Source organism: Castor canadensis, chromosome 5 (genome assembly GCF_047511655.1).
Source record: "Castor canadensis chromosome 5, mCasCan1.hap1v2, whole genome shotgun sequence".
NCBI classification, from domain to species: Eukaryota; Metazoa; Chordata; class Mammalia; order Rodentia; family Castoridae; genus Castor; species Castor canadensis.
The window spans coordinates 2977700-2990454 of NC_133390.1; the positions used below are offsets into that span (position 1 = coordinate 2977700).

Genomic DNA, 12755 nt, shown 5'->3' on the forward strand with positions numbered 1-12755 from the left:
ATTACAGGTGTGTACCACCATTCAAGTGTTGAGATGGACTCTCGCTAACTTTCTGCCCAGGCTGGCCTCAAGCCACAACCTCCCTGATCTCCTTCTCCTGAGTATCTGAGATTCTAGCTGTAAAGCCACTGCACCCAGCCTGTTTTTTTTTTTTAATTTCATCTGCATTTAAACTTAGCCCAAAGGCTGAGAAGCAATTTTTTACCTCCTCAGATTTGCTCCCCATCTGTGAATTACATATTTATAATGTCATAAATGTGAATTTGACATTATTTTCTTAAAGAAAGAAAAACGTTAAAGTAGCAAGACTTCGTGCAATCCTCTGCTCTTTTAATGCCTAAGGCTACCAAGAAGCCTGAACCTGTAGGAACCTTGCCCCACGGGTTGTGCTGTAGGAACCTTGCCCCACGGGTTGTGCCCTGTGCCTCTGGCACAGTCCCCATGCTGAGCCATCAAGGAGACATCATGTTCACCACAGAGCAGAGGCCTGGGGTAAGAGCTTCACTTTTTCCAAAGACCATTCCAAATGATTGAGGTCCTAGTTCATCCACCCGTCCTAGACACCCAGCTAGCACAACATGTGAGTGTGCGCAGTGATGAAAGTCTCAATGGGCTCCAATGCTCTGTGAGACTAAGAGCTCACACCTTAGCTGTGACCCACAAATAGAGAGCAGCAAATGTACAGTTTGGCGAGACAGGCTGGACATGGCTGCACATCAAGTGCACACTGTGAAGAGACTGCTTGCTTCAATCTCTATTGCCCAGTGCTCCAAGCTGTTGCCTTTGGACATGAGAATGCAGCTGGTGGGGTGCAAGGAGTTCGGACTCCACATGGGTTCTTCCTCCTGTAGCCGCTGGGGTGTGACAGCAGATACATTCTGGCGGGCATTCTCCCCACAACCACTGCTCCACATGGTTCTAGGGGCTGCTTTGCTACAGAGCCACAGGCGATAGGAGGAAAACTGCAAAGCCCCACAGAAGCTCCAGTGAAATCAGAACCAATCAGATTCACGGTATCTCTAAGCCACAGTGCGAACATGAGACCGACTGAGCATAAGGCTCAGTGGTATGAGGGACAAAGCACTGCTTTTGACCGTGACCCTCTTTGAATGCCCTCATCTGCAAATCATCAGAACCTAAGCGGGAGCAGCTCAAGGCTACTTCACTTTAGATCCTAAGAAGATGACTACCTAAAATGACCTGAGGACAAATTCCAACAATGAAGTAGACAGCCTCTACAATGCTTCACTGGGGGGATGGGTGGTTCCTGTGCGACAAGCAGGTGGGCAGGAGTCAGGCAAGAGAGCCACCCCAGCACTACAGCCTGCCTTGGAGGGGCGGCCCCTGCTGTGTGGAATTTCTTGGTTCTGTTTCCTTCTCCTTTAAGCTGCCACCAGGTAGAGGCTCACACTATTGAGATGTGTTCTGTCCATCAATGATGTAACTTTTGTAAATATGAAAGGAAAGAAAGCCACAGAAAGCAAAGGTGGCTAAAATATTAAAGGATTTTAGGAATTTAGAATTTTTAAGTCACATTACTAAGTTTAAAGCCTAAAAGCGGTATTAAGCCTTTTAGGTAAGATAATTCTGTGAATGTGACAGCATGCCAAGTTGGGGAACAGCAATAAAAGCCCAGAGTGGCATGTGCCTCTGATATAACATTCTTCCCCAGTGGATCACTGATGGCAGTTTACAAATCAACCAAATGTGACACTTTCACATAAAACTACAGGAAAATAACCAAGACCAAAAGCAGGCGTGGCGCATGTGTCTAATCCCAGCACTCAGGGGCTAAGACGGGAGGGTCATGAGCTCAAAGCTGGCTTGGGTTGTATAGTGTGACCCTGTCTCCAAGAAAGAGAAAATAATCAAGAATGACCCACAGTGTTACAGATGTCACAGCAATGACATACTTGAACCCTTTTAATTTTTGCTAGCATTCTAGCTAAAGGATTTCACATAAAATGACTCAAGTAATATGTTTTATTACTGCTATCCAAATAAAAAGTAATGGCCTGAATGCAAGATAATAAAGTATTTAATGCAACACAAAAGCCTGCCCTCTGTATCTATGGCTGCATAAATAGGAAGATTTTATTGTTTATATCGAACTTCAACAATTTTACATTTTGGCATAGTTAAATAAAAACATGCCATAATCCTAGCTACTCAGGAGGCAGAGATCAGGTGGGTCGAGGTTTGAAGCCAGCCCGGGCAAATAGTTTGTAAGACCCTATCTCAAAAATAGGGCTGGTGGAGTGTCTCAAGATGAAGGCCCTGAGTTCAAGTCCCAGTACCGCAAAAAAAAAAAAAAAAAAAAGGTGCCAATGTGTACAAGTGGTAGAGGTTGTGTTTTCTTTCACGAAAGCCTGTTCTGTTAAGCTTACACTGCCTCCCATAGTTGAACAACAAAAATGAGACTGCACCCCATGTGTGAACACCCAAGCGATGAGTGTCAGCTCTCATGATGGGAAACACATGGCTAGGATCCAAGTGCCCACAATAATAAGTGACCCTAGAACCAGAAGGAGATATCGCATTCATAAATGCAGATGTTGCCGGGTTCCCTCTCAAGAACAGCTCCAGGCCCTTCTGTGCTGCAGAATGGCTGCAGGTATGATGACAGAGAGACTGCATCCCTGAGCTGCGGGCACAAAGTGACAGCAGTAGGTTTCAGAAGTAGGAGAGCAGAATGTCCTCCGAGGTCAGCACACCTGGCTCTCACTGCCCCTGCCCATGGAAGTCATCCTCTAAACATCCCAGTTCTAAAGGAATGCTCTGTGGTGATGCCACGGAGAAACCTTTCCAGGCACAGTGAGTATGGATAGCTAAATGATATCTAAATGACAGGCAAATCGTGTGCTGATGTATTCCCAAGCATCCTGTCCTGACTGCAGCACTCCAATGCCACAGCACTGCAGTTGGAGGCACTCATATTTCAACAGTATTTTCCTCCTTACTAGTATCAGGATCTCCAGGCTCCACTGTGGTAATGGGCATGGTGTCAGAAAGCAGTGACTCTTACCAGTTGTTGACTTGGAGTAGTGTCAAATTTGTCTGAGCAGCAATCTGCTTTTTCTCATCCTCTGTTGGGTAGGGATGCTAAAAATACAAAGTACCATTACCATCAGCTTTGATTTTTAAAAAGGAAATCAAGATTATCTAAGCAAAATAGATGCTTACAAATAAGCAAGAGTAAAACCTATAAATATCAATAATGCTTTTAAGTCAAAACTTCACTTTAATCTTACAAATCATTTTTTTGGAAGTGCCCAGAACAGAATGAAGTATTTCTGCTCACAACCCAAGAATGCAGCACTAGCACAGGTGTTGGTGCACAGGGAAGATGTAGTCAGCCCCACTGTCCTGGGGTGCACAGGTGACAATAGGGCAGCAGAAGCAGCAGCTGTGGAGAGTGCTCTGTGCCAGGCACTGTCTGAGCACTTGATATAATCCACACATCTGTGTCAACTTTACACAGGTCTAATTTACGAATAACAAACTCCATCCTTTCAAGTAGATAAAGGGGTGAGCTTGGGCCAGGAAACCTCTGCCCCAACAGGCAGCACTCCTCTATGGCTTCCACATTCTGCAGTAACCCCCTCATTTCTCAGAGCACCTGAGCCAAGCAATGTTATTACCTCAGCTGGTTGGAAGGGGCAGGCTGTCACATGGCAGGGGACATGTGTCTGTCATTGGTACCATGACAATAAATTGACACTGGGATGTGCTGATGTCATCTACAGCTTTCTCAGGATCAATTTCTAGTGTCTTAACCCGGTGCTACAGTTTGGATGTCGACTACCCCACAAAGGTCCATGTGTCAAAGGCTTGACCTCCAGGCTGGTGTTATTGGGAGGTGGTGGAACCTTTAGGAGGTGGGGCCTTCTGAGGTCCTTAGGCACTTGTAGGGTCAACGGGAACCTGCCTTCTCCTCTTTTGTTTCCTGGCCATGAGGTAAGCATTTTGCTCTGCTACCTACTCCTACCACTGACATCCAGCGCTCCACCAGCAGCCCAAAGCAACGAATCTGTCCTATTATTGACTGGAACCTCTAAACCAGGACCCAAAATAAACCTTTTCTCCTTGCATATTTGTTATACTGGTGGAAAGCCAACTTCCACACCTATTCTGTCAGTAAAGAAACAAACCCTGGGCCTGGGAAGTGAGTGTCCATTATATTGTCCTTGTTTTATGTATGACTGAAATATTTCACTTAAGAAAAAACAAAATTAAACTAGAAGTAGATTACTGGCATTCCCAGAGGTACCCAAGGAAAATGATTTCTATCTACAGTAAGAAACCATTTCCCCAAACCAGTGACTGTTCGTCTACATGTGGAAGTCAAGAAGACATTTACTCTAAAATTGCATGCTCCAAATCCCTTAGTTTGGACTACTGGGTCCTCAGGTGTGAATGACACCAACTAAGTAAGAAGGCAGGTATTTGTCTTGATTTGATTTTAAACAAACACTCAGTGTGATCTGGAAGTCACAGCGTATTACCATGGAGTGGAACAGCATCCAATTTATCTTGGCAGTCACATTTGTTTCCACAAACCCATCAACAGGATAGTTCAATGTGAGCTGACAGACGACTGTGTAGCCCTGAGTTTGAGGCTGTGGAAACAAATACTATTCATGCCCTTTTAAAAGCTTATAAAATAGAAATGAAGCAGGGTGTGATGATGCACGCCTAAGATCCCAGCACTCAGGAGGCAGAGGCAGGAGGATCACAAGTTCAAGATCAGCCTCGAACTTGTTACAGAAAATGTAACCCAGTGGTAGAGCTCTTGCTTACATGAGCAACATTCTGATCTGAGTTTCATCCCCAGCACAGCAAAAAAAAAAAAAAAAGGAAGAAAGAAAGGGAGGGAGGGAGGAGGAGGGAGAGGTGGAGGGACAGAGGGAGAGAAGGAGGGAGGGAACGAAGAAAGGAAGGGAGGGAAGTGGAGGGAGAGGTGGAAGGAAAGGTGGGGGGAGGGAGACAAGGAGGAAGGGAAGGAGGGAGGGAAGAAGTAAGGGAAGAAGGGAGGGAGGAAGGAAGGAGAGTGTGGGAATGGGGTAGAAGCACACACCAGAAAAACAAACAGCAATCAATGCTGCCCTAACGTTTTCAGAAAAACCAAGGGTTGCAAAGAAATGAGGACAAGAAGGAACAGGAAAAGTGATACATGAAGAAAGTGTCATTCTAACTGATCCTTCAGAGCAGGGTTTATTGTTTGAGCAATTATTAAAACATTAAAGGATAGTGTCAGGGGAAATGAAGCAAAATAAAACATTAGAGGGAACCCCATACCCAGTCCTGGCACTTTCATGTTGAATTGTGACCACTGCACTGGGGTCTCCACACACACTGTAACAGCCATATGTCCTTTCTCACCTCCTCTCATTTGCGTAACACGTCCTACTGCATGTGCCCTCATCATGCACTCTAGTGTGCCCAGCTTCCCACTGCTCCTCACTGTGTGAAGATTCCCCTTCCGAGAGCCAAGCCTGGACACTCTGGACACTGGCATAGCTCAGGATGCCTCCTGGGACAACAGGCTGGCCACAACCATACCTCCCAGAAGACCAGCATCTTCCCATCAGCTGGGCAGGGGTGTCCCCTTCATTGTGCTTCCTAAGATGTCCTACACACAAGAAGATGGAGCTCCTGCTCACCCCAAGGAGGCCACACGGCACTCACATGACACTGGGCAGGTAAGGTGGTGCTCCCTGCTGGGCCAGACTCACTTCAAGTTAAACAAGCCTCGTGCTGACCCCTCCTCAGTATGCGCAACTCCACGCCTCTTCTACCTTATCTCATCTTCCTTTCAAATCCACTACGTGACACACTACTACTTTCCAAGGTTTTACCCAACCACATCTTCTCTGCCCGCTTTTCTAATTACCCACTGCACTGGGGTCCTTGCTGTATTTTAAGTTTTTTGTAGCCATTTACTAGGGACCCTGCTCAACCCACTGTGAATATTTGCAGAACACTGACACCTGGACCCATGCTTACTAGACATGAGCATGTTTGTTTCCTCATGACACACGAGCAGAAGGAGGGCACCTCGGTCCGCTCTCAGTGCAGCCAGGCACCCTTACCCCTATGTGCTGAAACAGCCAGGACCGCATCACGTTGGTAGCGTGCTTCGGCAGGACACCCCTCTTATTCTTGGACGAGCCATCGTCTTGATGTAGGATGCTAAGATCTTGGTTCAACTGTAACTGGAGCTTTTATACAATTAACAAATAATGTTAGAGAGGAGCTCATGACACATCCAAGTAGCTTCACATGGAGAAAAACACCAAGGATCTCATTGGTAAATGGCTTAATTACTGTAAAGCTGTGCACACTGCAGCCCTGTACACACTAACTCTTTGAGGATACATGTGATATTGTCAAATAAATCTTTGGTCTTCCTCCCCACTTCCTGGCACACAGCTACTAAAATCCTTAAACTCATCAAGTGTAAGTGACATCCTTCTATATGCTGTGAGTTGACTGCTGGATGGCAGTTCCCAGTGGCTTCTGGATGGGGTCTGGTCACCAGAAAGACCAAGGTAGGATTAGAAGGTTAGCACTCCCCAACAGTCCCAGAGGCAGAGGGACTGAAGATTAAGGTCATCACCAATGGCTGATGAGGTAATCAATCACACTTATGTAATGAAGCCTTCTTAGAAACTACAAACAGACCCAGGGAGATCCCAAGGAGGGCCTAAGAGTTCCACAACCTCTCTTCCTACCTTACAATGTGCTTTTATTTACATTCTTTGCCATGTCCTTTGCAGTAAGCAGATCTGTTGGCTGCAATAGTAAACTGAATTCAAGGAGGGGGCCAGTCTTCAGAAGCAGAGGCCACAACCCAGGATTTGTGATTGGCATCTCAAGTGGAGACTGTCTTGGAGACAGAACCCTTAACCCACAGGACCTGACACTTTGCCCATGAAGACAGTATCAGAACTGAATTGGATCAGGGGATGAGGGGATGAGGGGATCAGGGGCTGACTGTGTGCTTGCTGGTGGGAAGAAGCCCCAAGGCTTCTAAGATCACAAAGTCTTCTATGATGTGTGGTATAAGAGCAAAGGAAGCACAGTTTGTTTCTCCTATAGAACACAGTCCCCTCTGAACCATCACTCTATAATAGTGACATCTCTGCAGAGGCCCAGGTCTGGTAAGGCAGATGGACCTAAGACGGTCTCTTGAGCCCTGAAGCCAGAGTCTACAGGCAGGGTGGCCCAGGTCCTCTCACCCACCACCCACTCTTGCCTGTGTCTCCTGCAGTGAAGAGAGGTGACGTCTAAAAGAGGTTTTGCTTATTTTTATTGTTGCTTTTTTTTTTTTTTTTTTTTTTTTTTTGGTGGTATTGGGGTTTGAGCTCAGAGCCTCATGTTTGCAAGGCAGGTGCTCTTACCACTTGAGCCATTCTACCAGCACCCCTAAAAGAGATCTTGAACAGCCAGCAGGAACGGACAGGTGCACTACACAGGACCACTAGAGCAGGACAGGCCAGTCAGGTAGAGGGGGAACCAGTGCAAACAGTGAAGGAGGCAACAGAGGGATGGTGCAGCAGGTGGGGCCAGGTCTGGAGGGAACCAGGGAACAGAGTGCTCCACCTGACAGTGTGACCTCAGGAGAATGGCTCTGAGGCCACTGCAGATAACTTATGCAACAAAAACTGCACATGGGACAAAAAACACCACCAAGAAGCAGAGCAATACTGTAATCACAGCTGGCTGCCCAGCAGGAGTCAGTGTTGGTAACATTAACAGGGAATACTGGCTTGAGCTACCATGATGCAAGCAATTGGGTGGATGGAGCAAGGGAGGGGAATGTGGGAGAGTGGAGCCCTTTCCATCACAAAAGGCAAAACAAGGAATTTTAAGGGATGAGCTAAAAGACAGAATTTTATTTAGAAACACAGAGGAAAATAGCAGAAGAAATGGGTAAAAGATTTGGAAGGGACTTTCATGGACTACAGGGTGGGGAACCACTTGGATCTGCTGTCTGCCTATGGCATCCTGTGATAGCTGAGCTGTGACACACACATTCAAAGTAACCATGAGAGGATGAAGAGGCAAAACCTGGCACACAAATCACAGTTGTACAAGTCAGACTGCTAGGCAAAGTGAGGGGTGGGGAGAGGGACTCCATGCACCCTCACTTCTCAAAGATTCTCAGTGAAGACACCCACGTGTGATGAGGGCAGCGTGTCTCTCATGGTGGCTGGCGTTCTCTTGGGCAGCAGTGGAGTGCACCACCATCACCTCACACAAGCTAAGGACATCAGCACCCTGGGTCTGTAACACGCTGTTCCCAGGCAGGAAGCCTGTGTGACAGTGGACACTGTTTACCAGTGGAAGCAAGGGTCAAAGGATTGTCACCACTGGAGTTCTCCTAGGATAATGCTGGTCACTGGGGTGAATGAGATCTGTGGCAGACAATCGCCAATATTCTTGACAAAACCACCCTGATGGTTTCTGACACAAACACAGAATTCTTCCTTTGTAAGTTACACATCTAAATTATTTGAGCTGCAGCAAGAACTCAAACTTTGGCCAAAAAAGAAGAGCCATGGCAGCCAAAGTAGCTGTGCATATTTATCCAATGAACACCTCCCCACAAGATACTAAGTCAAGTCCTTTTTTTTTTTTTTTTTTTTTGGCAGTATTGGGGTTTGAACTCAGGGCCTTCAGCTTGGTAAGCAGGCGCTTTACCACTTGAACCATGCCACCAGCCCTACCCTCCTCCCCTTTTTTTGAGACAGGGTCTTGCTATTTACTTAGGCTGACCTCAAACTTGCAATTCTCCTGCAAGTGCCTCCCAAGTGCTGGGATTATAAGCATGTGCACCATGCTCAGCAAACACACTTACTTATCATTCTAGAAAGCCTAATGTGTTTGTCTGTTTTCCCAGAACAATGGCAGATATGAAGGGGTCAGGAGAATCCACACAGGATGAGGGGGCTCTGTGGACACAGTGAGAAGGGAGTGTCATTCACTGGAGCCCAGCTGAGGGAGCTGGGGGACCACCACACAGGCCTGGTAAGAAGGTACTGAACTGAACTTTGTAGTTTGCAGTTTAAATTAGTAACCTTTGCTTCTAAGAAAATTCAGTTAATTAAAAACTTCCTCCTTAAACAATAAGACAAACGAACATCTACTATATTTATAAGGCTATTTAATTTAAAAACACTTTCCTCTAAAAGCACATGACACAACACTAGGAAACTACTCTACAACCAGGGCTGGATCTATTGTCACAGATATTTTGAACGGAAAACCACAGGGGAAGAAGAATGGTTGGAGAATCAAGGGGCAGCACTGGGGAGGTCTAGCTCTTCCCCTATGAAAGCGTGGGCAGTCACCATAGCCCAAACGGTCCCTGAAGCCCCCCACTCACCTCAATGGCTCCCATATCCTTTCACTCTAGTGTTGTCCCAAAAAACCTGGGAGGCCGAAGTGGCAGCCCCAGACTGCCTGCACCACTGACTTGCTCAGGCACACTCATGTTTGCTTTTGCATTCACTACATTAGTATCCCCAAGGGCTGGACATGCACAGTTCTCAGTAAGGATGAAGAAACGTCTAGGCAGGTCAGAGAGAGCTAACAAAGTCAATCAAAGACCTCAAAATAAGAACTATAACTTAAACCTTGTCTTTCTGATTTAAACCTAGCTCAAAGTAAAAAAATGTGTATGCGATTCCAGAATTTAAAGGGGTCTTGCAACTCAGCGGCTCCAACCTCCTCATTTTACCACAAAGGAGCAGGGAAAAGGCAGGATGATCCCAGCCATTGTGTGTCACAGGCATCTCTGCTCTGTTTCTATTGCTGTGCAGTAACCTCTTGTGTTCGGAAGACAGGAACTTGAAGGCAGGGGTTGGGAGCTGCTGCTGGAAACTCCTGTCAGTCTCTCATCAGGGAAATGACCTAGACACACCAAGGACACAGCAGAGGCCAGGAAAGTTTCCAGAGCTTGAGGCCTACACTGACAGTTTCACATTGGGAGTTCAGGCTGGCCTCATGGTTTTGAGAAACTTGCCTGGCTGTCCTGTACCTACAGGACCTCAAATCTTGGATGGACATGAAAAAGTCACCTACACAAGCCAGTCTTAGTGCTGGGTGACAGTAGCTGCTGCTGGGCATCATGAGTGACTTTCCAGATTTATCTGGATTGTGCAAAAACAATGAGGGCGCTGAAGAATGAAAAGAAACAAGCCCTGCCATTCAGATTGACTAGAGATTGCTCCAGAAGACAGACAGTCTTCAAGCAGAAGGGGTGGCTCAGACCTGCCTGCTGTTCCCACACACATGGCCTGCCCCCACCACAAGCCTTTCAGAAGACAGCACACCCACCTGGGAGTTCTGGATCCTAATTGTCCCAGGTGACAATGCCTGTGTGACCACCTGGCCTTGTGGAGTGACGACGGTGACAGGCTGGTACACTGTGCCACCTCAAAAAGGAGAAGAAAATTTGAAAATAAGGCTACTTTACGACTTAAATGATTTAAAACCATTCTTCCTGATATACTTATGGAAGGAATAAAAAATCTACTTTGATAACCTTATTATCATTTCAAATAATCAACAATACTTTTCAAATTGACTCTTGTCACTACAAATGAACAAGTAACTTCCAGCACACTTGGCATCCCCATTTGCCGCTCAGCTACAAGGGACTTGGCGAGTCCCTTCTTTCTCCTTGTCTCTGCTTTCTTCTTTTTCCTACAATTGCCACATATTAAGGATCTGGCTAAAGGTGCCAGATAATAAACGTTTTTGGTGTTTGGTTTTTGATCAACAGTTTTCTTTTTCCCGTAAGATTTCCCTTTAAGCTATTACATGAGGTCTTTAGCGTACATTTCTACTACTCCCTCTGTTCCACGCTCCTTTTTCATAATGTTCGGTATTTGCAATTTTCTTCACACACCAGGGAACACACAGAATCTGTCCCACTTCAATGGTCTTTGCTAGACAAGTAATACTAAGATTTAAGCTGTATTTTTACTAGATTATCATCAATTCATGTTACAATTTAGGGTTTACTAGGTACCACTAAAAGCTCAATGAAAAAGTATGTTACTCATATTTGTTCTTAGCTCTATATTTTCAACTTCTACTAAAAAAAAAAAAAAAAAAAAACCTTATTTTTCAATCTACTTTTGGTAAGAGAACATAATTTGCATAATATATTTGTTAATAATTAATAAGAAATGATGGAGGGAAGAATTTAAGTACTTTTCTAAATGTCACAGTGAACCCCCAGTACAGCAATAATATAATAAAAGAATTAAAAAACAAAATAAAGAATTAACAAGAAAAGGCATCTGGAGAGCTCTGAATTCCAGAGAACTGCATCAGGAACTGCATTAATCAGACACTGTGAAATCCAGAAAAGATTTAAATATTAAAAACTCATATTTATACACTCATTCTAATATAATCAATCTGCTTTCTGTGAAAGCTCATGGAAAAAGTGTCCATTTTCTGTGGTCATACCTGCCACTGTCGCCATGGTTACGTTTCCCTGCTGTAGAGCGGAAGCTGGCACCACAATTCCCTGGGGGCTGAGAGTGCCTGTGATAGCACTTTGAACCTGCTGAACATTAGAGCACAGTTGTGGGGATCATTAGGACCTGGAAAACCCATGTTCAAAACCTCAAAGGAAGTGACATAATACTATCAATGAAGAAAAGGCACAGGGCATGTGGTGACAGGTTTTCAGAAAGTAAGCATCAGATACAGGCAACCGAGAGATGCAATCCAGAATTGAATATGATAGCCATCATTGAAATGTCAGTGTGAAATGCAGCTTCCAAAAGACTCTTTCCTCTCACTGTCACATTCCACGTTCCATTTCTGGCCTTAAAGCCCAGAAAGTAAGTGGGAAGATCCTACTACCTAGTCACACCTTTCTCCTTCGATCTGACTCAGATAATGGAGTAGTTCTCCACCATACCCTCCTGGACAGGACAGGCAGATGCAAAAGATGACATCACAGGCATGGAGGGTAACTAGCCCAAGGGTATCCCAAGCAGGGCTAGAGAATTACCCCTGGATCCCACTTTGGCTACAGTACAGAGCACATAGGCGCTCCCTACACCTGCCACCCTCAATGTTCGTATTTGCGGAGTGCCTGGCCTAAGTGAGCTCCTTGGAAACATTTGTAAACAGCACATTGGAAAGTGTCCACCTGAATTTCACTCTAACTGGGCTGCCTCATCCATTTGCTGGGCTGGCTAGGTTGGTGGCTGACATAAAGGAGTACTGGGCATGGGGCCCACAGAACATGGCATCTGAGCAGGTACAGTGCATCAGTGGGTGCCATCCACAGGCACTGATTTGAACACGTAAGCATGGGGAGGTATGCTTAAACTCTAACACATTAATTTGGTGACAGTAGAGTCAAACCATCCAAATCATTAATCCAAGCTATCACATTAAGATCCCACAAAAAGAGGAACAAAACAAACCCAAGGCAAGCAGATGGAGGATCAAAGCAGAAACCAATGAAACTGAACATAGGATGGTGGCATACTCAAGTATGCTGCCTAGCAGTGTGAGGCCCTGAGTTCAACCCCCAGGACCACCAAAAAAAAAAAAAAAAAAAACACTGAAAATAGAAAAGCAGAAAAATAAATGAAGCAAAATGCTAGTTCATTGAAAAGAGTAAAACAAACACATAGTAAAACTGACTAAAAAGAAGACCTGGTGGAGGGGCTCAAGTGGTAAGAGTACCTGCCTAGCAAGCACAAGACCCTGAGTTC

The 12755-nt window shown here is 45.4% G+C and overlaps 1 protein-coding gene across 8 annotated transcripts in view; it reads right to left on the bottom strand.

Annotated features, from left to right (window-relative positions):
* Pknox1 (PBX/knotted 1 homeobox 1) overlaps positions 1–12755 on the bottom strand; it is a 63280-nt gene that overhangs the window by 13421 nt on the left and 37104 nt on the right. For 6 of the 8 annotated variants that reach the window (XM_074072569.1, XM_074072575.1, XM_074072571.1 and 3 more), the window contains 4 exons: positions 11488–11587; positions 10345–10442; positions 6093–6221; positions 3026–3102 (listed from right to left, as the gene is read on the bottom strand). In XM_074072569.1, the coding sequence (XP_073928670.1) occupies positions 3026–3102; positions 6093–6221; positions 10345–10442; positions 11488–11587 (404 nt within the window). The remainder of the gene's footprint in view (positions 1–3025; positions 3103–6092; positions 6222–10344; positions 10443–11487; positions 11588–12755) is intronic. The other 2 variants (XM_074072574.1, XM_074072576.1) reach the window with 2 other exon arrangements.